At 49.6% G+C, this 25,905-nt stretch overlaps 1 protein-coding gene across 1 annotated transcript in view; it reads right to left on the bottom strand.

The window, feature by feature from the left end:
- Positions 1 to 25,905, bottom strand: part of LOC118277667 (prolow-density lipoprotein receptor-related protein 1) — a 53,433-nt gene that overhangs the window by 9,856 nt on the left and 17,672 nt on the right. Inside the window, 31 exon segments of the mRNA XM_050696396.1 lie at positions 18 to 290; positions 497 to 843; positions 1,308 to 1,574; positions 1,577 to 1,673; positions 1,675 to 1,868; positions 1,871 to 2,041; positions 5,052 to 5,113; positions 5,373 to 5,445; positions 5,512 to 5,610; positions 6,521 to 7,105; positions 7,108 to 7,336; positions 8,012 to 8,170; positions 8,247 to 8,635; positions 8,812 to 9,114; positions 9,203 to 9,829; positions 9,898 to 10,149; positions 10,230 to 10,388; positions 10,886 to 11,048; positions 11,051 to 11,110; positions 12,884 to 13,065; positions 13,141 to 13,320; positions 20,254 to 20,529; positions 20,595 to 20,858; positions 21,296 to 21,892; positions 21,964 to 22,094; positions 22,168 to 22,270; positions 22,339 to 22,474; positions 22,983 to 23,082; positions 23,236 to 23,521; positions 23,596 to 23,761; positions 23,763 to 24,016. Of these exon segments, the coding sequence (XP_050552353.1) occupies positions 18 to 290; positions 497 to 843; positions 1,308 to 1,574; positions 1,577 to 1,673; positions 1,675 to 1,868; positions 1,871 to 2,041; positions 5,052 to 5,113; positions 5,373 to 5,445; positions 5,512 to 5,610; positions 6,521 to 7,105; positions 7,108 to 7,336; positions 8,012 to 8,170; positions 8,247 to 8,635; positions 8,812 to 9,114; positions 9,203 to 9,829; positions 9,898 to 10,149; positions 10,230 to 10,388; positions 10,886 to 11,048; positions 11,051 to 11,110; positions 12,884 to 13,065; positions 13,141 to 13,320; positions 20,254 to 20,529; positions 20,595 to 20,858; positions 21,296 to 21,892; positions 21,964 to 22,094; positions 22,168 to 22,270; positions 22,339 to 22,474; positions 22,983 to 23,082; positions 23,236 to 23,521; positions 23,596 to 23,761; positions 23,763 to 24,016 (7,184 nt within the window).

Below are 25,905 nucleotides of genomic sequence, written 5' to 3'. Positions count from 1 at the left end.
GGTACTGTATATTGTACCTTGAGCGGCGGCGGCTGGTCTTTCGGCGCGGGCTGCGCGGTGTCGAGCAGGCAGCGGCCGCGGCGGTGGCAGTGCGCGGCGCAGCGGTAGTGCTGGCAGCGCGCGCCCGCGTACAGCGCCCCGCAGCGGCAGCGCGGCCCACTCTCCGTCATCTCGCACTGCCCCGCGCCGCACGCCAGCCCGCACGCGCCCTCCGCGCCCTCACCCCCCTCGCCCCCCTCGCCCGCGCCCGCGGCCACAGTGCCGCGCGGGATCACACACTTGCGCTGCTCCTGTCGACACACGTACAATATTACACACTTACAGCTATTGTTCACATCCCACTACACGAGTAGGGCTGTGTGTACTAGTTGAACATTATTTATTTTTTAATTGTGATGCTTACGAACATACAATGTCCAAAACTAAGATACAAGTATTCGTATATCACACTAGTAGTTGGTCTGAGAATCGAACCTGCCAAATAAAAGGCACTCACGTTGTCAGCGGTGTCGTCTGCGGGAACTAGTCCGTCCGGGCAGATGCAGGCCGTGCCGGGCGCGGCCGCGCTGCGCACGCACAGCGCCGTGGCGTGGCATGCGCCGGCGCAGGGGTCGTTGCCCGCTGTGTGCAGCGCCGCCTGCAGCAGCGCCAGCGCCGTGAGCGCGGCGCCGGGCGGGCCGCGCGCCGGCCGCGGGGCGCCGCGCCCCCGCTTGTGCAGGCGCAGCAGGGCGCGGGGCGTGCCGCACCACAGCCAGTCCTCCCACACCTGCGCCCCCACGCAGGCGCGCCCCCACACCACGCGCGGCCCCGCGCCCGCGTCCCCCTCCGCCGCCAGCCGCATCTCTGTCGACACCGTGTCTCGTCGTCAGTGTATTTATTTATTAATTTCACTATTTATTTAATAAAAGATGAATCAACAGTTGCCCCCCATTAGGATTTTCTCCTGTGTCGTGGGTGCGTTTACAAATATACAAGTTCATTATGCACATGACACACAGACCCGAAACAACAATTTGTGGATCACACAAAGAGTTGCTCCACTACTACTACGATTACAGATCCACACGAATATCGACTAAACAGTTAACAGCGGAGGTAACAATACAATGAATACACATTAAAAACTGAGTAAAAAAAGATACATTTTCGTTACATTCAAATCCCAAAACCCAGATCTTCTATCAATATACGAGGAAAACCATTAAGTAAATGACCTCTAATACCGATGTACGTTATAACAGGTGTAGTAGTGTACTACTTATTTATTCATGGTGTAATAATGAAATAGTGTCGCACGCAGCACGTACCTCCGTCGACGTAGTAGGTGGGCGCGCGCGGCGCCGGGTCGGGGCGCTGCGAGAAGCGCGCCAGCGTGACCCGCGCCGAGCCGTCCAGGCGCACGCTGTCCAGCGTGTCGTAGTACTCGTCCACGAAGTACAGGCGCGCGGCCGCCGCGTCCAGCGCCAGCGCCGCCGGGCGCCGCACGCGCCGCGCCACCAGCCAGCGCAGCCCCGCGCCGTCCGCGCCCGCCGCGCGCACGCCCGCCCAGCGCCCGCGCTCCGCCCAGTACAGCGCCGCGCCGTGCGCACCACGCCGCCCGGCTCCGCGCCCGCGCGCCGGTACAGCGTGGCGCGCCGCCGCCCGTCCAGCGCCGCCACGCGCAGCGCGCCCTCCTCCCCCCGCGCCCGCCACGGTCCAGTACACGCGCCGCGCCGCCGCGTCCAGCGCCACGCCGCGCACCTCGGCGCCCGCGTCGCGCGCCAGCTCGCGGCCGCGCAGCCCGCGCAGCACGGCGGCGCGCGCCGGGCCGGCCGCCGCCTGCATGAGCGGCGTGACGTCGGCGGCGTGCAGCGCGCCGGCCGCGTCCCCCACAGCAGCCACCAGGCGCCGTCCAGCAGCGCGCCGGCGATGCACGTGATGTCGGGCGGGGGCGCGGCGGCGGGGGCGCGCGCAGTGGAGGGCGCGCCGGCCACGGCCTGTTTGTGCGGCTCCCACACGTGCAGCGCGCCCCCGGCCGCCACCAGCACCACCGGCTTGTCGCCTACAACGCACAAAATACAAATTCTAATTCAAATATATTTATTTGTAAGCCTAGGTCTACAGGAAGGTCTTAAAATTAAACATTAAACATGTCAGAGCTCTATGTTCTACCAAATGGAATTGGTGTACAAATAATTTTAAACCTATTGAGTTTATACACTAGAAATAAAAAGTAAAAAGAATTTATTAAAAGAAAATATCATGTAACAATCCGAGTGTTTCTATTTTATCATTTTGGAAGCGTCTAACTTTCAAACGATTGATTTTTACGAAAAATAATTATAGGAACCTTATTGTCTTTTTTAAAGTCATATCCATAGACATCCATCACGGATAGGTTAGCTCATTAACTGGAAAAAAAATTGTTTTTAATCAGTTCCATGTATGGAGGGCACTCCATTTTCCTTTGATTTATTAATTTTTATTCGAAATTTGTTTATCAGAATACATCAACCTACAAAGTTCAACTATGTAGGCCCAACAGTTTCGGAACTAAATGGCTGTGACATACGGACGGACGGACAGACAGACAAACATAACGAATCTATAAGGGTTCCGTTTATTGCCACTTGGCTACGGAACCTTAAAAAACGCGCTAAGTACAAAAAAAATACCTCAGGCGTGGAAACGTGTGCATATTATGACGCTTGCAAATTTTGCATCGTTATATCTCGGAAACGGTGACTTTTAAGAAAAAAATATTTTTACCTTTTTATAGTACATATTATATTTTCCTGATCTACAAATTATATCTGAGGTAATTTTGCGATAAAACTTACTGTTTTCAAGAAAATCGTCGCATCCTTAAACAGGATCAATTGGGACTTTAGACACAATGTTTATAATTGTGATTTGAACATTTGTACCAATTTTCAGCGAGGTGTGAATTTGTCGTGGGTCAAATGGTGGAAATTTGATCGAACTATTATACTTTTTGGTAGTTTATTATTTTTTGGAGCAGTTGCAAAAATACTGTTTTTATAAAATGTAGTCTTAGATCTTATAACATGTAACTGATCACAACGACGCTGCCTGGTTACTTGGTCAAATTTATTTAAATTATGTTTTACAAACACGCTTGTTTCGTAAATGTATAGTGAGGGCATTGTTAATATTTTTTAAATTTTAAATATCAGATAGCTCTAATGCACCTTAGCTCGGCACTGGAACACCATTTCTTTGCCCGTTGCGTTTCCCCAATTCCGTACCTCCTCCACGTTGACGCTACTAACCTATGATACGCCATCAATACTGCACTGTATATGCAGAGCATAAGAGTATTGGTTTAGTTTTCTCTACTCTGTCTGTTTTGTTTACATTGATTCATTTCTATTATTATTGCACATGTTTTTTAGGGTTCCGTAGCCAAATGGCAAAAAACGGAACCCTTATAGATTCGTCATGTCTGTCTGTCTGTCTGTCCGTCCGTCCGTCCGTCCGTATGTCACAGCCATTTATTTCCGAAACTGTTTGGCCTACATAGTTGAAACTTTGTAGGTTGATGTATTTTGGTAACCGCTATTCGAATAAAAATTAATAAATTTAAAAATTAAAGGGGGCACTCCATACATGGAACTGATTCAAAAAATTTTTTTTTCAGCTAACATATCCGTGATGGGTGTCTATGGATAGGTCTTTAAAAAAGACATTGAGGTTCCTAAAACCATTTTTCGTCAAAATCAGCCGTTTGAAAGTTAGACGCTTCCAAAGTGGAAAAATGAGTCTCCCCCCCCCTCTAACTTTTAAAATAAGAGAGTGAGAAAACTAAAAAAATATATGCTGTAGATTTCAATAGAAACTAACAACGAAAATTGGTTTGAACCAGATATCATTATTAGTTTTTAAGAAATAAAACATTTTCAAAAACCGCAAATATAACTTTGTCGTTCATACAAACACTATGTAAAACCAAGTTATTTTATAACTTTAATATTATGTCATCTACTTGCTGTTACGAAACCCTTCATGGGCGAGTCCGACTCGCACTTGGCCGGTTTTTATGTTTGTTCTATCAGTTGATTTGACTTGATCAACAAAGTAATTATTGAAAGCTTGTGCCATTCCGTGAGGTTTAGTCAATACTGTTTCATTAAATTTTAGTATAGTTTCATTAGGTATATGGTTTTTGTTTATTCTGCTTTTAATAACTGACCAATGTCCATGTTGCCTTACACAGATTTTGTGCCGAATTAATAAATCGACCGTTATGAGCTCTTTGCGTGACATCGATAACTTTCTTTAGACGGCTAGAGAGATTTTTGAGATTAGCTTTATTTTGTTTATTATGCGTTTTCCGATATTTCCATAACAGTTCTCTTTTCTTATGCTACATATCTTAATGCCGCGACTAATCCACTTTGGTTTTACTCTGGTCGATATTTTTATTCTTATATTTGGAAAGCATAGATCACACAGTAATTGAAACCAATCATAGAAGAGTTTGACCGCTTTGTTTGGATCTGTTTCTTTATACACATCGGAAAAAGAAATGCTGGCGTGATATGTTTTAAATGTTTTGCACATTTTCTATACAATACTCCCGTTTTGTAGTGAACCAGTGATCTAACACACGTTTGTGAAACTGGACACCGTGGAGGCCGGTGTGATCAGATACTGCTAGTTGTAATACTTCGCCGTTAGATCCTCGTATATTATGAGCAATATCATCAATACAGGTCCCGCCGCGTAACCTAGTTGGTACTTTTGTTTCGAATTTAAGATTGAATCCTGTGTAAATGAGGTGCCTATTGTTCCGAGCATTAGGTATTTTTGAGGAGGTCAATATTGAAATCACCGCAGAGACATACAGAGACAATATGACGATGTTGGGATCTGCCAATTGTACTGCGCAACATTGGATTACATTTGACACTGTATTTTTCAATCGACTCCCAAAACTTTATCCGTTCCTGGAGGTTTCGGCTGCCGGTTACACGGCACTTATTGTATCATACGTAACATACATGGCATGTCTACAAATGTGAAATAAGAATGCAAACTGATGTACTCACCCACGGCCTCGCAGGTCAGCGTGCCGTCCGCCAGCTGGCGCTGCTTGTACCCCGCCACGCACCTGGCGACAAACACAACAGTCACCCCTGGCTGCACAGTATTGCACAACATTGCACAGTATTGCACAACATTGCACAGTATTGCACAACATTGCACAGTATTGCACAAAATTGCACAGTATTGCACAACATTGCACAGTATTGCACAACATTATACAGTATTGCACAAAATTGCACAGTATTGCACAACATTGCACAGTATTGCACAACATTATACAGTATTGCACAGTATTGCACAGTATTGCAGTGCGCGGCACTCACTTGCAGGTGTGGTTGTCATGTTTGGGCAGACACAGCTGGGCGCAGCTGTCCCAGCGACACGCGCGCGAGCTCTCTGCAACAACACAAGCAGGGTCACGGACTGTCAGCATGGAGGGGCGCATCCAGGTGGAGTACGTACCGTCGCAGGTGGAGTTGGCGGCGACGCAGCGGCCGTCGTCACAGAGCGTCTCGTGGCGCAGGCACGGGGACTCCTCGCCCAGCCAGCGCCGCCGCGCGCCTGGACACGCAGGCTCGGGTTATACTACTCAACGGTTTCATTTCACTCGACACATCTTAAATTACAATGCGGTCAGCGTAACTTGACGAGTCTGAACATACGCTTTGCGAAGTTTCGTGCAGGTACATTCGTGAAAAAAACTATAAGGCAGTTGTCCCACCGGCAACGATGAACGAGTAACGAGTAAGTAGAGCTAGAACTAGAAACGAGTGAAACGAGTGAAAACAAAAACAAACAAGTGAAGCGAGCACTCGCCGGCAGTGTGAACAGTCAGCGATCAACTATTTGTATATGCATCTCTTTTGTTTACACGGAAAGTATATCTATTGTACGTTTCTTGAGCGAGAAAATAGCCGATAGTTAGTCGTTCACTCGCCGTTGGTGGGACAACTGCCTTACGCCAATTTTTTTATAAATCTAATGTACTAATAAAATTTCCCTGATACAATAACGAAATACAAATAAAACAAAACAACAAAATAATACAAACTTAAACACTAAACAAAAAACACAAATGGTGAAAAGTGGGTGTACATTGTATAGCGGCATTAAGTGCCGTAATGTGCATGTGCACCTCTGCCTACCCCTTCGGGGATAAAAGGCGTGACGTTGTGTGTAAATCTTATTTTGTTTAATATATTATATAAAAATAACTCTAAATAAAAATATCGAATAAAAGAGTAAAATAAAAATATCGTTCTAAAATAGACTTACTGCGCAGCCTTCTGCACGAAGTTCAGACAAAATTTAGCGCCAAGTTACGTTGACGGTACTGTACGGTGGCCAATTTTTTTTTTTGTATGGCGTTAGACAACAATAATTTTGTGCAGTAATCGGTTGAACAAAACCTAATCGGATATAGTAGCAGAATAGATATATAGAATAACAGAACATAATGGAGTGCACGCACAGAGCGCGGCGTCCTCGTCCCCCGCGCAGTCCGCCACCCCGTCGCACAGCAGGTTGGGCGGCACGCACACACCGTCCGCGCAGCGGAACATGGGCGGCGGACACGCGCGCGCCGCGCACACTGCCGGCGCCTCGTCGCGCCCGTCCGCGCAGTCGCGCCGCCCGTCGCAGCGCCACGCGTCCGCCGCGCAGCGCGCCGCGCCGCCGCAGTCCAGCCGCGCGCCGCAGCGGTCCGCGCCCGCGCCGCAGTCCGCCTCGTCCGAACCGTCGGCGCAGTCGGTCGTGCCGTCGCACCACCAGTCGGCGCGCACGCACGTGTTGCCGCCGCGGCAGGCGCGCGCGCCGGGCCCGCAGTGCGGCGCGCAGTCCGCCTCGTCGCTGCCGTCGGCGCAGTCCGGCGCGCCCGAGCAGCGCAGCGAGGCGCGCACGCACTCGCCCGAGCCGCAGCGGAACTCGGACTCGGAGCACGGGCGCGGCTCGCAGCCCAGCTCGTCGGCGCCGTCCCCGCAGTCGTCGTCCGCGTCGCAGCGCCAGCGGCCCGGCACGCAGCGGCCGTCGGGGCAGCGGAAGTAGGTGGGGTCGCAGGCGGGGGCGCGCGCGCCGCGCCGCACGCCGCCTCGTCCTCGCGGCCGGGGCAGTCGGGCTCGGCGTCGCACAGCCACTCGCGCGGGATGCAGCGCCCCGAGCCGCAGCGGAACTCGGCGGGGGCGCAGGTCCGCGCGGCGCACTGCGCGCCCTCGTCGGAGCCGTCGCCGCAGTCCGAGTCGGCGTCGCACACCCACACCAGCGGCACGCACGCTCCGTTGCGGCACGTGAACTGCGCACGCCGTGTCATTACACAAGTATCACAAAATGCTGCTTCACAGCCGAATGCATGCTTTAAGCTAAATAAAAAATCGACTGATCGGAGTAGTAACGGAATCATAGCGCCATCAAAATATGTATTAAAATAATATTATTATTTAAAGTTGTCAGGGGGCTCGATAGATGGAGTTTGGATCGAGATAGATCGCGCTATGGTTTGTGGTTCGACGTCGATTTGACATTCGGCGAATACAAGCAACGCCCCTAGTGGGAATAAGTGATAATAATAATAAAGTGAAGTGCAGTAACAGAGGTGTTTGTGTTTGTGTTTATATCCCTCTGAAGCCGACCCTCTGAGTTCCTGTTCATCGACCAAGTGCGAGTCGAACCCCCACGGTTCCGTAGCAGCAAGTAAGTAGATGACATAATATAGAAGTTATAAAATAACTTGGTTTTACAAAGTGTTTGTATGAATGACAAAGTTATATTTCCGTTTTTTGATAAACTAAAAATGATATTTCGTTCAAACCAATTTTCATTGAAAGTTTCCATTGAAATCTAATATTGTAAAGTATTGTGTAGTTCTTACAGCTCTTAAACGGACACAAATCATTCAGCCTTAAGTACATGTAGCGGGGAGCTGTGTAGTATAGATGTAGTATAGATGAACAAGGAGTAGTGTACTGACGTGGTGCGGCGGACAGGTGCGCGGCGGGCAGTCGGCCTCGTCGTCCGCGTCGTGGCAGTCGGCGCGGCCGTCGCAGCGCGCCGCCGCCGCCACGCAGCGCGCCGACACCGCCGCCGTCGCGTTGCCGCGGCACTTCCACTGCGACGCCAGGCACGTGAACTGCAACCGCACAACCGCACTCGTCAGTCTCCGCACTACCGCACTACTACAGTACAGTACTACACTACTACAGTACCTTGTCGCAGTCGCGCTCGTCGGAGCCGTCGGCGCAGTGCGGCGTGCCGTCGCAGATGTGCGAGGGGTGCAGGCAGCGGCCGCTGTCGCACTGGAACTGGCCGGGCTCGCAGCGGAACGGCGGGCACGACGCCGGCTCGTCGCTGCCGTCGCCGCAGTCGTCCTGCGTGTCGCAGCGCCACCAGAACGGGATGCACTTCAGCGCGGACGCGCACACGAAGTGCGCCGACGTGCAGTTGGGCGTGCACGAGCGCCCGTCCGCCGCCAGCAGCCAGTGCTCGGGGCAGGCGCAGCGCGCCCCCGCCTGCGCCCCCGCCCCCGCGTCGTCGTCCGCCGGCGTCAGCAGGCACAGGCCCGAGCAGTTCAGCTCCGCGCACCGCGCCGACAGCTCTGCGCCCGCAACATACCGACATTACCGACCACTGCACGATACAACTCTCCGATGGTGCACCACGGCGAAGCACAATTTTTTTTATTAATTTGTATTAATTCAAAAGCTATTTTATTAAAATATACACTGCACTGCAATGCTTCGACATAAGGAAAGAGTAGATGTAGCCAGTTACCGGGCGCGGGCGGCTGGCGCGCGGGGTGGTACACGCGCAGGTCCATGGGCTTGTGCACCGTGTGCACCAGCGTACGGCAGTCGTACGCGCCGCCCGTACTGTTGCTGGCCGGTAGCGCGCCGGACGTACTGTTGGCGGCCGGTAGCGCGCCGGTAGTATTGCTGGCGGCCGGCAGCGCGCCGGGCGGCAGCGGGCGGCGGCGGCACGACTCGATGGCGCGCGTCTCCCAGTCCGACCAGTACACGCGGCCGTCCCACACGGCCAGCGCGAACACGTGGTGCAGCCGCAGCCACGGCATGCGCTCTGACACACACACACACTGGCTATTACATCCGAGTACACGTGTGACCTGGCACTGTAACATCCCGGTAGTGGAGCAGTGGGCGCGTACCTCGCGAGAACAGCACGCGCACGTTGCGGCCGTCCAGGTCGGCGACGGCGATGTAGTCCTGGCGCGCGTCCGCGAAGTACAGCTCCTGCGAGGCGGGGCTCAGCGTGAGCGCGTTGGGCCAGTACAGGCCGGCGCTCAGCAGCACGCGGCGGCGCGAGCCGTCCATGCCGGCGCGGCCGATGTGCGGCGCCGCGCCCCAGTCCGACCAGTACAGCCAGCCGCGCGCCGGCAGCAGCGCCAGCGCGCGCGGCTCGCTGAGTCCCCCGCGCAGCAGCACGCGGCGGTGGCGGCCGTCGGCGCGCGACACCTCCACGGTGTCGGTGCCCTTGTCGCACCAGTACACGTTGCCGCCCACCCAGTCCACGGCTAGCCCGTCGGGGTTCTGCAGCGTGGCGCCGTGCAGCAGCTGGTGCGGCGCCGCGCCCGGCCCGCAGGCGCGCCGGATGGCCGAGCCCAGCCGCGTCACGTCGCTCCAGTACAGGCAGCGCTCCGCCCACTGCATGTCCAGCGCCACCGCGTTGCTGAGCTCGTGCACCAGCAGCGAGCTGGCGCCCGCCGCGCCGTCCGCGCCCAGCGCCGCGCGCCGGATGTAGTACCGGTTGGTGAAGATCAGGCTGCCGCGCACCGCTGCACACCACGCCACGTTAGCGACACGACACGACCGGCCACTGCGGCTGGCTACTGACGGTACTCACGCGAGTCGGGCGTGCACGAGACTCCGTCCTCCATGAGCTTGTACCCGGCCACGCACGAGCACTCGAAGCTGCCGACCGTGTTCCTGCAGGAGTGGTCGCAGGGATCGTCCTCGGCGCACTCGTCGACGTCGGCGCAGGCGCGCGCGTCGGCCGCCAGGCGCCAGCCCGCGCGGCACCAGCAGGCGCGGCCCACGGCCAGCTCCGTGCAGTTGTGCGCGCACTCGCCGTTCACGAACGAGCACTCGTCCACGTCTGCGGCAGGCTCAGCGTCACGCCGCGCCGCGCACGGCCCGCGGCACGGACACGGCGCGTACACGGCGCGGTATACTCACTGCAGTGGCTCTCGTCCGTGTAGTCGCCGCAGTCGTCGGCGCCGTCACACAGCGCGCCGCGCGCCACGCACGCGCCGTTGCCGCACTGCCACTCGCCGCGCGCACACACGCCGCGCGCTGTTGCCAGCTCGCCCGCGCCCAGCGACCGCTCGTACGACGCTGTACACACACACACACACACCGTGTTATACAGTTTTATTTTTAGAAATCGGTATTCATCACCTATTTTTACCCCCTCTCCCCTATATTTGTGCAATAAAAAGTAGCCTATGTCCTTTGGTCCCCATCAAGTTTCTAAATACAAAGTTTCACTGTTATAGTTTTAAAAATGACGAATTTCCATATGACCATTCATCCCCGATTTTTACCCCCTCTCCTCTATTTTTTTGCAATAAAAAGTAGCATATGTCCTTTCTCAAGTTCCAAACTATGTCTGTACCAAATTTCACACAAATCGGTTCAGTAGTTTAGGCGTGAAGAAAAGACAGACAGACAGACTAGAGTTACTTTCGCATTTATAATATTAGTTTGGATGAATAAAATAAAAACTGCACACGTGTCCGTGCAGTTTGTACAGTCGTTGACTCGTGTGTCGTGCGGACGTTGAGAAAAGACAGTGTAGTGTATATACAAGTAGATGGCTAGTTGGCACGCACCGCACAGGTCGGGGTCCTCGTCGGAGCCGGCGCCGGCGCCGCCGCCGTCCCCGCAGTGGTCGCGGCCGTCGCACTGCAGCTCGCGCGCCACGCAGCGCCCCGCGCACTGCAGCGCGTCCGCGCCGCACAGCGCCCCGCCCGCCGCCCCGCCCCCGCGGGACCCGCGCAGCCCGCCGGCTCGTCCGACCCGTCGCCGCAGTCCGCGTCCCCGTCGCAGTACAGGCTCTGCCACACATCGTTACCACACAATATCTTCTAGTTTGGGACACAGTTTGCGTTCCATCCGTCGACTACATCTGTTACCTAGTGTTTTATACTTTGTATCGCTACTGGACTATAATGTTGGAACCACTGAATACGTTGCTAAAGTATTACAGTGAGTCGATATTATCCAAACACAGCGCCTACAAGCGTAGGTCGAACAGTTTACAAGTGGTCGACACGTAAACACATTCTCTGATGCGACTTCACACATTGTCATCTCTGTGAACATTTGTTGGAATAAATATTAACAATGACTATAGTTTCACGTCGAATACTTTTTTTTTTTTTTTTTTACATTTAATGGGTCGACGTTTGACCGCTATCTCACCTGATGGTAAGTGATGATGCGGCCTACGGTGGAGCACGTCTGCCCATAAGCAACCTATTCACTCGGGCCTTGAAGACACCCAGGTTATACCCATCAGGAAACACAGACTCCGGCAAGGAGTTCCACTCCCTAGCAGTTCGCACAAGGAAGCTTGAAGCGAAGCGCTTCGTGCGAGTTGGTGGGATATCTACCATGAAGCGGTGACGCCTCGCCGATTGTCTTGTGGTTCGATGATGAAAAGGACTAGGGGGAATCAAGTTGTGCAATTCCCCCGCACACTCTCCGAAATGTATCCGGTAAAAAACGGAAAGGCTTGCGACCTTGCGCCTGTGTTCAAGGCTTTGAAGCCGGGCCTCCACAAGCGCATCATCGTTGATGAGCTTCTTGGCACGCCTTTCAATGTGTTCGAGCGCATCTAGCTGGCATTTAGCCGAGCCGTCCCAAAGGTGAGAACAGTACTCCATACATGACCGAACCTGCGCTTGGTACAGGCTCAGCAGTTGTTTCGGTGTGAAGTACCGTCTCACCTTCGAGAGGATACCCAACTTCCTACCAGCCAGATGCGCCTTCGACTCTATATAAGAGCCGAAGTTTAGCGTTGGCGATAGAGTTACGCCAAGAAGCTCTAGATGATCCGATATTGGAACGGATACATTTCGGAAAGTAGGAGCCAGCGGAAATTGACTCCGTTTGGCAGAGAATAGACACGCCTGGGTTTTGGTAGCGTTGAACTTGACCAAGTTGGCGTCACCCCAATCGGAGACCGCCTTCAAGGACGAGTTCAACCGTTCGACCATGGATTCTCTTAGAGACTGGATCTGTGTTCCGCTAGTCCGCGCATCGGACACATACCTTTCAACAACTGTGCTGTCATCTGCATACCCAAAGATACCGGGCTTAAGCAGGTCGTTGATGTGCAGCAAAAAGAGCGTTGCTGAAAGTACTGACCCCTGAGGGACTCCGGCGTTGATACCAAATTGGTCAGACGAGCAGCCATCGATGACTACTCGAATTGACCGATCCCTCAGGAAGTCTGCAATCCATCTGCACAGATCAGCGGGAAGTCCATATGCAGGAAGCTTGCCGATAAGGCTGTCGTGCCAAACCCTGTCAAAGGCCTTCGATATATCGAGAGAGACCGCTATTGCCTCCCCGTGCTTCTCGATGGCCTCGCTCCAAATGTGGGTGGCATACGCAAGAAGGTCCCCAGTGGATCGGTTGCGGCGAAACCCATACTTTCTTTATATTATCTATATCTATAATTATATTATAAAGAGCGAAAGACACGAAGGAGCGTGGCGGTCGTTCTTTCTTTCTTTCATTGGTAGAAGTGTATCATTCCAAATGGAACAGATATTTTGAAGGTGATAAAATAAGTTTTGGTGAATAACTAAGATTTTATATACCGGGTGCAGGCACAGGCCCGAGTCGGCGCAGCGCATGGCGCCGGGCGGGCACACGCAGTCGCGCTCGTCGTCCCCTCGCGCGCAGTCCGGCACGCCGTCGCAGCGCGCGCGCGCCGCCACGCAGCGCCCGTCGCCGCACGAGAACTGCGCCGCCGTGCACGCGCCCGTCGCGTTGGCGTGCCCTGCACAGTCACTCGTCAGTGGCGCCGGCCGCGCGCCGGGCTAACCTAACCTAGCCGGTACGGGGCGGTACGTACGGCAGGGCGCGGCCTCGTCGGAGCCGTCGGGGCAGTCGGCGCGGCCGTCGCAGCGCCACGCCAGCGGCACGCACTCCCCGCCGCCGCAGCGGAAGTGCGCGCCCTCGCAGCCGTCCTCCTCGTCCTCGCCGCCGGCCGCGCTGCTCGCCTCCGTCGTGCTCGTCTGGATCGCGTTGGAATCTGGTTCAAGCACAACAGTACGACAGGAATTAGTGTTTGCATGTCTATGGACTGCAGCCGGTGGCGTACACATACAGACAATAAGACTATGCCGACCACTTTTATTAATAAAGCTAAATGAGGCGCTATACTCGCTATATAAGACCTACACAACCTACTCGACATTCCCCACATAAACGCACTTAGGGGGGAGACTAAGCTCAGCTGCTTGTGCAGTCAGACAAATTAGGCAGCTAACGGACGTAAACACAGCAAGGCTTGTTTATTTTAGTTATTCTTACAGCATTATGTCTTACGGCATTCTGCTGTGGGTCGCCGCGGATGTAGAACCAATTTTTTTTTTGCAATAGCGAGGTATTCGAGTAATATATTTTAATACGGCAAACACAATTTTAATACGAGAGGTAAAAAAAAGGTAATTTAAAAAACTAAAAAACCCGACTGCGTTTCTTTATTTATAATATTAAAATGAAAAAACCCTAAAACAAGATAGTCATCGTAAAATTGAAGCAGTCGGGACCCATTCTAAATATAAAGACTTTGTGAGGGCACATACGGCTGGCTTTCTAGAATGGGTCCCGACTGCTTCAATTTTACGATGACTATCTTGTTTTAGGGTTTTTTCATTTTAATATTATAAATAAAGAAACGCAGTCGGGTTTTTTAGTTTTTTAAATTACCTTTTTTTATTTTATTTTTTTAGTTTTATACTTTTTTTATTTGGATATATCTAGTGTCACTCTCACAGTAAATACGAATCAAACGACCCCTATCAAGCGGAAATCCATCAAGTCGTTCAGGCTAGAGAGTGAGAAATATTCGAATTTGGCGCCAAAAATCCGCCATTTTGTTTTTTTATTATTTTGATATATTCAGTGTCATTCTCACAGTAAATACGAATCTAACGACACCTCTCAAGTCAAAATCCATCAAGCCGTTTAGGCTAGAGAATGAGAAATATTCGAATTTGGCGCCAAAAATCCGCCATTTTGTTTTTTTATTATTTTGATATATCCAGTGTCACTCTCACAGTAAATACGAATCTAACGACACCTCTCAAGTCAAAATCCATCAAGCCGTTTAGGCTGCAGAGCGTGCCAAACAATTATACATACATACATACATACATACATACATACATACATACACTCGAAAAACATAACTCTCCTTCTGGCGCAGTCGGGTAAAAATAAGTTAGCTATACCGCAATTCCGATTGTCCAAAGTGCAGAAATCCTTCAAGGGATTTTGTGATAAATGCTACAAAAAAAAATTTTTTTTTCATCTAACATATCCGTGATGGATATCTATGAATAGGTCTTTAAAAAAGACATTAAGGAATTTGAAAATTTTTTTACTAATATTCCTATTAAAATAACTAGAGATTTAAATTCTTCAGCCGCACTCTCAACTAGTTTGCTTAAAAAAAATGTAAAAACATGTCAAGATGATTTCAGTTTTCAATATACGAATCCTCTAGAGATCGTTAAAGTTTTTAAAGAAATTAAGATAAAATCAACTGAGGATCTTTGGGGACTATCGGTGAAAGTCTGCAAAACAATTATTCATACTATAGCGCCATATCTGGCTATGCTTATTAATAAAAGTATAGATATAGACCTTATGAAATATAGCAAAGTTATCCCACTATTTAAAAGCGGTGAAACCACAGAACCTAATAATTATAGGCCTGTATCTATTCTGCCAGTCCTCAGCAAGGTGTTTGAAAAGTTGATATTGTCTCAGATGCTTCATCATTTTAATAAAAACTCTATCTTCCACCATCAGCAATATGGTTTCACTAAAGGTCGTTGTACAACTGACGCCGGTGTTACTTTAATGAAAGAAATATTTGGTGCCTGGGAGGAAGCACAAGATGCCATAGGTGTTTTTTGCGACCTCTCAAAAGCATTTGATTGCGTTGATCATGAGACACTTTTGCTGAAATTAAATCATTACGGGATTAGAAACACTGCGCTCCGTCTATTGAAATCATATTTAGAGGATAGGCAGCTGAAAGTTCATATAAACGGGGTTAATTCACAAGGGTCTGAGATAAAAATGGGCGTTCCTCAGGGTTCAATATTGGGTCCTTTTCTTTTTTTAGTCTACATTAACGATTTGCCACTCATATTCGAAAATGAACCAAAAATGGTGCTGTTTGCAGATGATACATCATTGATTTTTAAGATAGGTCGACGTATGAATAATTTTGACGACGTAAACAGCTCCATTCTTCAAGTCTATAATTGGTTTACTATTAATAACTTAGCGCTTAATGAGAAAAAAACCAAATGTATTAAATTTTGCTTGCCAAACGTACAAAATAACGAATGTTATGTTGCTTTGAACGGACAAAAGTTGGAATTTGTTAAGGAGACTATATTTTTGGGTATCACACTAGATGACAGATTACAATGGGGGCCCCACATAAAAGCACTTTCGGGGAGACTAAGCTCCGCTGCTTATGCAGTCAGACAAATTAGGCAGCTAACGGATGTAAATACAGCAAGGCTTGTTTATTTTAGCTATTTCCACAGCATAATGTCTTACGGCATTTTGCTGTGGGGTCGGGCCGCGGATGTAGAATCAATTTTTATTTTGCAAAAGCGAGCTATTCGAGCAATATATAACTTGCCCCGTCGTGAATCTTTGAGAGAACTTTTCAAAACTATAAATATTCTTACAGTGCCTTCTCAATTCATTTACGAAAATATTATGTACGTAAGAAAAAATCAACAATTGTTTGAAAAAAGAAGCGACAGACACAATCTTAATACGAGAGGTAAAAGTAAGTCCAAAGTGCAGAAATCCTTCATGGGTTTTTGTGTTAAATGTTATAATAAACTACCAACTACCATACTGAATCTGAACGAGAAAAAATTTAAATCTTGTATAAAGCGTGAACTGTGTAAACAGGCATATTATAAACTGTCAGATTATATTGAGGATAAAAATGCGTGGCAGCATGTTGGTCCGGCTCCACTGGACACTCGCTCACACTAGACAATGCTCAAATACGATCACTAGTTACACGTTAACTTAAAGTATTAATTTATTCCAATGCAGTCTAGGGATCCTGTGGCATCAAGCAGATATTTTTTTTTATGTGAAAGATTAAATTATATATTATTATTATTTGTATAGAAGCATTATTTCAAAATTGTAAGTGTACATATGTGGGCACTATGTTTGAAATAACCCGCTATTTTATTTTCTTTACAAATTGGTTTTATTGTCCCGTTAGTTTTGACGTATTGTAGTTACATTGTTCCTACATATATATACAATAGATAAATAGTGTATCAGAGAAATTGTAAAAAACTTCTTTTTTAAAAGAGTAACGATGGAGTTTCTTGCTCGTTCTTCTCCATTCGAAGCTACACTTTGGAACGAGCGCCTAGCTTCACTGACAGACAGACTGACGGACAATTCAATTTGACGTTTCAAAAGTGCCTTATTTAGGATTAATTGAAATAAATGCTTTGACTTTGACTTTGAAGGTTCCTAAAACCACTTTTCGTCAAAATCAACCGTTTGAAAGTTAGACGCTTCCAAAGTCTAAAGACTTTAGAGGTTTTAGAGAAGAGACTTTAGAGGTAGAGTAAGAGGGGGGGCCTCTAACTTTTAAAATAAGAAAGTGAGAAAACTAAAAAAATATATGTTGTAGATTTCAATAGAAACTAACAACGAAAATTGGTTTGAACCAGATATCATTATTAGTTTTTAAGAAATAAAACATTTTCAACATCTGCAAATATAACTTTGTCGTTCATACAAACACTATGTAAAACCAAGTTATTTTATAACTTTTATATTATGTCATCTACTTGCTGTTACGGAACCCTTCATGGGCGAGTCCGACTCGCACTTGGCCGGTTTTTTTTATATAATATTAAACGAAATAAGATGATTTATTTGAATATCAGTTATCATTGACGACTATTTGAGTAACGACTGTTTAAAAACTTAAAACATCAATATAACATTGAAAATAAATATATTTTTGTGTGACAAGTAATTTGTCTCGTAGTAAACAACACCCTCACGCACGCCACTTGGACATCCCTTTTTGGTTACTTCGTGAATCTTCGTGCTTTTTCGGCAATACTCTGTCACACGTTAGGATCGGCGTTGTGTTAGTGTCACTATCTCTGTCTTGAGTGCAGTCGGTTACAAAACTTTTCGTATATTTCGTTATTACTGTTGTTAATTTTTATTGATAAGTTTTTAAATATTTTGTTAGTTTTTGTTTAGTGTTTAAGTTTGTTTAGTTTAATATTTGGTTTATTTGTACTTCGTCACTGATTAGGGAATTTTTATTAGTACATTAGGTTTATAAAAAATAATATTGTAGTAATACTTTTCTTCACGAATGTAACTGCGCGAAAGTTCGCAAAGCCTATCTAAAGACGCGCCAAGTTACGTTGACGGTACTGTACAATAGGTAAATGATCTAATTATGTATCAGAGATATTGTAAAAATCATTTTATAAAAAAAGAGTAACGATGGAGTTTCTTTCTCGTTCTTCTCCATTCGAAACAAAACTTTGGACGTACTGACGGAAAATTCTATTTGAGGTTTCAAAAGTGCCTAATTTAGGATTAATTGAAATAAATGCTTTGACTTTGACTTTTCCCCGGAGATCATCAGTCGACATTAATATCTGAAAATGCTTTGATGACTGCTTGTGTATTGAAATCTTAAAGTAGAAGTGCATTCCTTAACATTAAATAGTAAGAGATGGAGACGATTTCAACGCATTCGTAGTTTTTCCTTAAAGAAACTCGAAGTCTTGAGAAATCAATAGAGCATCTTAAGTATTTAAATTAAATTCAACTTGTCAATTCAAAATACAATTGTCTGTCTTGTTATCTATATATATAAAACTCTTCCGTTACTGAGTGACTGACTGACTGACAGACAACGCACAGTCGAAACTACTGGTCGTAGACAGCTGAAATTTGGAATGTAGGTTCCTTGGGATATGTAGGGGAGCACTAAGAAAGGATTTTTGGAAATTCAACCCCCAAGGGGGGAAAAGGGGTAAAAACGTTTCTATGAAAAATCTTATTCCTTGGGTTTATAAACTTGAAACTTGGCATGAACACGTACATAGGCAAGTAAATATGTTTGACATTATAAGTTTTTTCAAACTACCCTCCAATCGTGATTTAGGGGTGCGATTGGATGACTGATTTATTAACGCACAGCCGAAACCGCTCGGTATAGGAGTCTGAGATTTTGAACAGAGGTTCCTTTAGTAACATAAGTGAGCACTAAGAAGGGATTTTTGAAATGTCAACCCCCAAGGGGGGGAAACGGGATAAACTGAGCCGGGGCTGCGGGAAAGTTCTAACGAGATACCGTGGCCCCGGAACGCAAAGGGCAACTGAAGGAACGAGGTGGGGTTTAGTCAGTAAAAGTCTGACACTCCCTTCCGTTCCACCCAGAGCGGGAGAGGTCATTTGATGATATCCCATCCTTAAAAAAAAGGCTTTGTATGACAACTTTCAGTCGTCTCTTTAACATACATAATAACATACATAATTATGTACATACATGCATAACATTAATAACATCACGCCTTTAACACTACCCATACAAACAGCTAAAAGGAAACAAGTGAAGAGACGAAATTTTATATGTTTGTTTGTTTACACATGTAATCGATAAACTCCGAAACTACTGAATCGATTTCAAACATTCACCATTAGAAAGCTACATCATCCCTGAGTAACACAGGCTATATTTAATTCCAGTTGTAACAAGATTTCAGCCTGTGGAAGAAAAAGCCCTGTCGAGATCATTAAAAAACGCTATATATAACCGAATTACACGTGGGCGAAGCCGCGGGCGGAAAGCTAGTTAATTATATTCCAGATAGATTTTGTTTTCCGCGGTCTTAATTTTACTGCGAATATAAAGTGCTTTAACATGCTTACAAACCGATTGACAGACAGACTGACGGACAATTTAATTTGACGTTTCAAAAGTGCCTTATTTAGGATTAATTGAAATAAATGCTCTGACTTTGACTTTAAATACTTTTGAGTAGTTTGTTGTATGTTGTATTGTGTATGTTTTAATATTTTGACCTTGTGGAGTCAAAAGACTGGGCTTCTCCCAGTTGTGCAGTCTCTTTTGTGCCTTAAGGCTTAAGTCATTCTGTCTCCCGCATTAAATTCACCGAGGGAAGTGGACTATCGTTTTCTTTTCTTCAATACTAATACATCATTTAGTTGTTTGACAATAAGTAAAATAAGGCCAATTACGAGTTTCCACTTATGAAAACTCACACTTATGATTGTATCTACTGTAGATCTTACAGGAGTTCCAGCGGTATGGGAGGTTGTGGCGGGCTTGTCTCATTAAAACAAATACATATCGATACCGCCAAGGACGTGTTACGTTGTCATCGGGGATATGGCATGGTGGGCGGTACAAGGTTTTAAGGACATTTAATAAATATGTCCTTGGTGGGCGGTATGTTCGCAGCAGTAACGGAATCATAGCGCGATCAAAACTTATAATAAAAATAATATTATTATTTAAAATTGTCAGGGCGCTCGATAGATGGAGTTGGGATAATTACCAGTCACTCTATGTAGTACAGATTTGGCATTTAAACCATCTTATGCTAAATTAATACTATTTGCCTTATCCTTGAAGAAGCAGTTTACCAAGAACAGCCCCCCCCCCTCCTTCTCCAGGAAGTTGATGTATCACTTCATGGTAAGCAATCGCCAGAGATACCCAAAACGCCAGAGGCGTTACAAGTGCTTTGCCGGCCTTTCGGGGGTTAGGAATTTAAGGGTTGTTATGGAATCAGGGTTTGGGAAGATTAGGGAGGGGGGTAATTGGACATCCGCTATAATATAACCTTTTGACATGAAAGTGGCGAAAGCAGTTTGTGACATCAATATTACATACCGGTGGTGGGGGGCTCGGCCGGCACGCAGTCGGGGCCCAGGCACGCCGGGCAGTCGCGCTCGTCCGAGCCGTCCGCGCAGTTTGCTACGCGGTCGCAGCGCGCCGCCAGCGGCACGCAGGCGCCGTCGTCGCAGCGGTAGCGCGCCGCGCCGCAGTCGCAGTCCGCCTCGTCCGCGCCGTCGTCGCAGTCGGCGCGGCCGTCGCACTGCCGCGCCGCCGCCACGCAGCGCCCGCCCGCGCCGCACGCCACGCTGCCCGCGCCGCACGCGCGCGACGCTGCGACAGGACGCACTCAGTACCGGGCCGCACGCACCCCGCCCCGCCCCCTGCCGGGTACTCACTGCAGTAGTAGAGGTCCTCGTCGCTGGCGGCGGGCGAGTCGCTGCAGTGCGGCACGCCGTCGCACACCAGGCCTTCGGGGATGCAGGCGCCCTCGGCGCAGGCCCAGGTGCCCGCGGGGCAGGCGGCGGCGGCGGGGCGGCAGGCGCGGCCGTCGGGCGCCAGCTCGCGGCCCGCGCCGCAGCGGCAGGCGGCGGCGCCGCCCGCGTCCAGGTGGCACAGCTCGGCGCAGCCCCCGTTGAGCGTGGCGCACGGGTCCGCCGAGCCTGCGGGCGGACTGACACTATGTACCTAGCACTGAACTATACTTCTGTTAAATCTATAGTGTCGTGCGTGCGTTTACAAACATAAACACACATGAATTTAGAGGTCACACAAAGAACTACTCTGTGCGGAAATCGAACCCCTCTACACGTTTTGCGGCACCCAGCCATCGCACCAACCGTACAGCCAAGTCAAAACTTGAAACTTAACTAATTTTAATTTTGATTAGAACTTTTTATCAGAAAATTCATTTCCACCCTTGTAGAGCTAGAGTCAGCAGCGTCCTCTGGAGGATGCACATGTCATTGTGAACGCACTGAAACTGAGCGTGTATGTTTCTTAGGGAGCGTAGAGGAGCACTAAGAGACCCCCTCTTAAAAAGATAAGTGAATACTGTCTGAGAAGATGTTAGAGAAGCACGTCGCGGCGCGGTACTGACAGGTCTGATGCTGCGGCAGCACGGCGAGGATGGCCATGGGGCGCGGCACGTCGCGGCGCAGCGCCGTGGCGCCGCCGGCGCGCTTGTCGGCGCGGAACACGCCGTGCGCCAGCCAGTCCGTCCAGTACAGCCAGGGCCCGGCCACGGCCAGGTCGAAGGGGTGCTCCGTGCTGGCGCGCGTCACCACGTGGCGCTGCGAGCCGTCGTACTGCATGCGCTCGATCTTGTCCAGGCGCGCGTCCGCCCAGTACACCTTCTTGGCGGCGTGGTCCAGCGCCAGCCCGTTGGGCATGAGGATGTGCGTGGCCACCACGGTCTGCAGGCCGCGGCCGCTGGCGTAGGCGCGCTGGATGCTGGGCTGCGACTCGTTCCAGTTGGTCCAGTACAGGCGCCGCTCGCACGGCTCGTAGTCGATGCCGCGCGGCCGCGCGCCCGCGCCCAGCCGCAGCACGGTGCGCACGCGCGCGGCGCGGCGCGGGCCCGGCGTGCCGCGCAGCTCGGCGGGGCGCGCGCTGCGCACGGCGGCGCCGCTGCTGCTGGTCCAGTACAGCGCGCCGCTGTCGGCCGCGAACACCATGCCCTCCACGGCGCCCACCTCTGCAACACGAGCCCAGCTACAGGCGCCGCCGGCCGCGGCCGCGGGGGGCGCCAGCAGCGCGCATACTCACGTTCCAGCAGCACCTCGTGTCCGGAGCCGTTGAAGTGCACGGTGTTGATGGAGCCGCGCTGGATGTCCGAGTAGAAGAGCCGCGAGCCGTCGTACTCGTACGCCAGGCTGATCGCGTTCCGCATCAGTTCCCTGCACGGCACACGGTCAGTACCCGCTCGGCCACACGGCGCCGCCGCGAGCGGGTACTGACGCGACCACTTACTTGTCTTGGATGGGCTTGTAAGGGGAGTTCAGGTCCTTCTCGTCCAGCAGGTGGATGGTGTCGATCTCAGTGACGCGCGAGTACACGAGGAACGAGTCGTACGCTGCGGACAAAAGGGGCGGTGAGGTGGTGGTGGGGGCGCGGGGCGGGGCGTGCAGGTGCGGTACTCACGCGTACAGTTGCGGGCGTCGGGCGCCAGGCGGCCGTGCGGGCACACGCAGCGCGGCGCGGGCGCGGCCAGGCACAGCGCCGCGCAGCGCGCCGCCGCGCATGCGCCGCCCGCCGGCTGGGACGACCGCGCCCACACCTGGGTGACAATAGTATTTTGCAGCTTTGAACAACGACACTTGCGTCTACAATTTTACAAAAGTTAAGCATGTACGGCATTAGAGAGCACTAGATCTCATTTTGTCATACCTACACAATACCGGAGAACTAAACCGATAAACATAAATGTTGGTTACCAAGGCAAAGTTGTACATCCAAATGTGAACAGAATTTCTGTATATAGCGGCAGAAATGTATTGTCACTGTATGCCAACAAATGGTTTGATTTGAGTTTTGCTTGGAATCAAATTGTCTGTATTGTGTGTTAAGTCGTTATATTTCATGTCTTTAAAAAAATGATTTTTTTAGCTTATATTTTTAGTACATACTACTGCTGTTGGACGTGTGTACATAAACAGTAAATAAATAAACTTATTGTATGTAAGTCAGCCGCCACTGTATGACCACCATCTAATGAAAATATTATGTTAACTATAAATTAATGAGTTTTCCTAACACAAGAAGGTAAAAGCAAAGAGTCGACGTACCGCGATGTCTTTGAGGCTGTCTCCGAGGTTGTCCCGCAGCACCCGCTGCTGCGTCAGGTTGGCCAGCGGCGCCGCCAGCACGCTGCCGCGGCTCGCAGACCTGCGGACAGGCTCGGTCAGTACTGGGGGGGGGGCACTCACGTGTCCAGCCAGTACAGTACTGGGGGGGGGGCACTCACGTGTCCAGCCAGTACAGTACTGGGGGGGTTTACTCACGTGTCCAGCCAGTACAGTACTGGGGGGGTTTACTCACGTGTCCAGCCAGTACAGCGTGGCGTTGTAGACGGCCAGCGCCACGGGGTGGTGTCGCTGCGGCGCCAGCTGCGCCAGCAGGGCGCGGCGCGCGCCGTCGTAGTCGGCCGCCCACAGGCGCGCCGCGGCCGGCTCCAGCCAGTACACGCGGCCGCCGTCCGCCGCCACGTCGCCCACGGCCGACCCGTTGTACAGCAGCCCGCGCGCCGACCCGTCCAGCCGCGCGCGCTCGATCCAGCCGCCGCCCGCCAGGAACAGCCAGCCCGCCACCGGGTCGATGGCCATCGCTGCAAGCCCGACCAGAGCACGAATGAAAGGCTTCCTGTAATGGACGATGCAGCCGACAGGAGCGCGCACGTACCGGTGACGGCGAGCGGGTCGGTGTCCAGCAGCACGTAGCGGTGCGAGCCGTCGTAGCGCGCCACCAGCAGCAGCGCGCGGCGCGGGTCCGACCAGTACACGTTGCGCGCGCGCCAGTCCACCGCCAGCGCGGCCGGCCAGTCCGCCGCGCCCCCGCGCCCCGGGCTCGCCCGCGTCCGCCAGCAGCGCGCGGCCCGAGCCGTCGCGGCGCACGCGCCACACGCGCGCCGCCTCGGCGTCGGCCCAGAACAGCAGCTCGGCGGCCGCGTCGTACGCCAGCGCCGACGCCAGCGACAGCTGCGGCACGGGCGGCAGCAGGCCGCGCTCGCGCCGCGCGGTCCCCGCCCCGTCGTCTGCGCCGGCATCCAGCGCCGCGCCGCGCAGCTCCCAGCTCACCGAGTACACCACCACCTCGTCCACGGCTGCGGACGTCGAACGAGTACAAGCCGAGTACTTCTAACTTTACGTAAATACGAACAAGTTTATTTAAAAACTAGCGGACCCGACAAACGTTGTCCTGTCTACACGTCTTTAGTTTGAAAATTTGTCGGATCCAATGTAAAACATTCCAAAATAAAAAAAAACATGTCCAGCGGACAAAATTGTGAATCTAAACCATTCTCAGATCCCCTTGAACACACACATAAAATTTCATCAAAATCGGTCCAGTCGTTTAAGAGAAGTTCAGTGACATACACACTTACAGAAGAATTATAACAATGTGATAGGGGTGAGACTTCTAACCCGTTAAGACTGAGTACTACATCTAATTTTATCGACAAAAGTCGGGGGTCGAAGGGGTCGAATCCTCTCCCCTAAAAATTATGGATATTTTAATATTTTTTTTACTTTTTTGATGTCAAAGGTTGTATGCGTCGTAGAAACAAAAAAAACGACAAACGGTAACTAATAACCTTGGCTGACTAATGCATTACTTTATTCATATGTTTGATAATGTTTTGGTGAGAAAAAAATCATTTGTGAATTATTTTTACCGAAAAAATCGCTATTTTTCAATATTTTCAATTGGGGGTTCAACCCCCCATATTATTGTTTTTGTTGATAAAATTAGATGAAGTACTCAGCCTTAACGGGTTAGAAGTCTCACCCCTATCACATTGTATATAAAGATAATAAGGCAATTTTGCCAATCAACAAATCAAATCATTTATTTGCATAATGTATGTTTACATGTAAAGGGAATTGTTGAAGTGGCGAGTCTCAATACATTTTACCTCTTGGAGTGCAAATTATTTTGTTTCTCAGTAAAATTGTAAAAAAAGACACGAATTAAATAAAAACATTATGTGTATATTGAAAGAGAAGTAATGAAAAGTATCATTTCACAGCATATAACTAAAAATAAACAATCTTTAATGTCAAAATCAATAGGGACTCACTAGTAATACCGTCAACAGTACAATATATCAGTGTTATGTGTATAATTTACCCGCGTCCACCAAGGCCGGAAAAACAAGAGTTCGCGTGAGATGGAGTACAGAAGTTAACCTATTCATCATGCGAACCTACGTACACATCACTGAGAGACCGACGTGGCACATGCAGACAACAACGGCAGCCCGACCAAAACTACCCAAGCTTAGGTACTCACCAAAACTACAGCAACTTGTCAATGTACTTAATAAAAATATCCTCACCCAATACACCAACCTTACATGTACACACTCTGATTGACTGCACAGCACTTATAGAATTATACCATTACTAATTACTAATCACAAGAGCGTAAGAATCATAATTTCACATTTGCTATGAACGAAAAGATTTTTTACAGAAATCTACGAACAAAAGCACAAACAAGAGAAACATAGCATGATACTTACTACATAGAATTACCGACAACAGAACAACGCGAGGCATTTTGGTCGGGTATATGGGAAGATGAAGTGCAACACAACGAAACATCTGATTGGATATCAGACGAAGCAGCCAGATACTGTTACTGAGTCTGATATAGCTAATACCACAGCAAACTCCATAACTGGAAGTGCCCCGGTATCCGGAGCCGAAAACAATATACAGCACGACCTTACATAATTATAACGTCAATCACTACAAAAATCAACAAACACATAGAACAACAGCACATAGTAGCAGAGGAACAAAAACGGTGTAGACCGGGCCACATGGGCTGCAAGGAACACCTAGTTATAGACTCCGTGATACACAAATACGCTAATAGATATTACTTCAAAATTCAGTAGAGATATCAACATGCAGTTTGGGTTGGATAAATGTAAAACCATACACATTGTTCGGGGCAAAATTAAGCCAGGCGACTACGATATTA

Source organism: Spodoptera frugiperda, chromosome 10, assembly GCF_023101765.2.
Source record: "Spodoptera frugiperda isolate SF20-4 chromosome 10, AGI-APGP_CSIRO_Sfru_2.0, whole genome shotgun sequence".
Taxonomy (NCBI): Eukaryota; Metazoa; Arthropoda; class Insecta; order Lepidoptera; family Noctuidae; genus Spodoptera; species Spodoptera frugiperda.
This window is presented reverse-complemented; position numbering and strand designations above follow the sequence as displayed.